General features: G+C 74.3%; 1 protein-coding gene across 1 annotated transcript in view; it reads right to left on the reverse strand.

Annotated features, from left to right (window-relative positions):
* Positions 1-212: 212 nt before the first annotated feature.
* The window catches only part of LOC113408748 (major vault protein-like), a gene marked incomplete at its 3' end in the record, with an annotated part of 1,925 nt that continues 879 nt past the window's right edge, over positions 213-1,258 (reverse strand). Inside the window, exons 3-5 of the mRNA XM_026662147.1 lie at positions 802-1,013; positions 611-727; positions 213-367 (exon numbers count right to left, since the gene is read on the reverse strand). Coding sequence (XP_026517932.1) covers positions 213-367; positions 611-727; positions 802-1,013 — 484 coding nt within the window. The remainder of the gene's footprint in view (positions 368-610; positions 728-801; positions 1,014-1,258) is intronic.

The raw sequence follows: 1,258 nt of genomic DNA on the forward strand, positions 1-1,258 counted from the left end.
GGCTGAGGGGGGAGCTCTGAGTCCTCCCCCGGGGCTCCGCCCTCCCGCCGGGCCCCTCCCCACCTCCTCCCCCGGGGCCCCACCCTCCCACCAGGCCACGCCCCGCCTCCTCCCCCGGGGCCCTGCCCTGACTCCTGCCCCCAGGGCCCTCCCGCCGGGCCACGCCCCCTCCCCAGAGTCCCCACCCACCCCTGTGGGCCACACCCCATCACCAGGCTCCCCCCAGCCCTGCCCACTCACCGTCTCAATGGCAGCTGCCTCCGCCTTCAGCTTGGCCTGTTCCACGGCCGCCTCGCCCGCGATCCGCGCCGCCTCCGCCTTGGACTGGGCCTCGGCTCGCGCCGCGCCAGCGCTCTCCACTGCCGCGCTGGGTGGGGCCAGATAGAGTCACAGACCCCCACGTCCACCCCCCGGGTCTCCCGGATCCCCCCCCCCCGGCCACTGATCCCTCCCTGCCACCGATCCCCCGATCCCTCCCCTGGCCACAGACTCCCCCTGATCCTGTCCCTTGCCACTGACCCCCCGCGACACCCTGATCCCGCCCCCGGCCCCACCAGATCCCTCCCCTGGCAGCTGGCCACCCTTCCCCCGACCCCCCGGTCCCCCCAACCTCAGTGCCTCCAGCTCCAGCAGCTCCTTCCGGGCCCGCTCAGCCTCCGCCTGGTCCAGGATTTTCTGCCGCTCCAGCCGCCCCCGGGCCTCCTGTTCCAGCCGCTCGGCCTCGTGCCTGGGGGAGACGGGCTGGGGTGAGGGGGGCTGGGGCAGGGCTAGGGGGGGAGCCGGCCCCGGGGGAGCCCGTACCTGGCGGCCGCCTCCTGGGAGTTGGTGGTGATCTCGATGGCCAGCTGGACACTCCGCTGCAGCGCGTCCCGCGTGCGCTGGTCCACCGGCTCCACGCTCTGGATGTCCACGCTGCTCACCACCAGCCCGTTCTGGGGGAAGCGCAGGCAGCTCCGCACCTGCAGCTCCGCGTCGAAGCCGAACACGGCCGAGCAGATGATCCGGTTCGAGTTCTGGGGGCAGGGGTGGATTGTGGGGCGCTGGGGGAGCACCCAGAACCCCCATATTCCCCCGCCGCCAGCCTGGCAGGTACAACCATGGGAGCCAGACGCGTGGCCAGCCCAGGGACCCTCCCGGGAAGCGCCGAGCCGTGGGGAAGTGGCGGACGGGGGCCCAGCTCCAGGCTGCACCCCAGGGGGTTCGGGACATGGGAGCCCAGGGCTGAGCCGGGAGGAGGCAGGCCTGGGGGGGGGGGGAG

Source organism: Terrapene carolina, unplaced genomic scaffold (assembly GCF_002925995.2).
Source record: "Terrapene carolina triunguis isolate 2854851 unplaced genomic scaffold, T_m_triunguis-2.0 Scaffold23494, whole genome shotgun sequence".
Taxonomy (NCBI): Eukaryota; Metazoa; Chordata; order Testudines; family Emydidae; genus Terrapene; species Terrapene triunguis.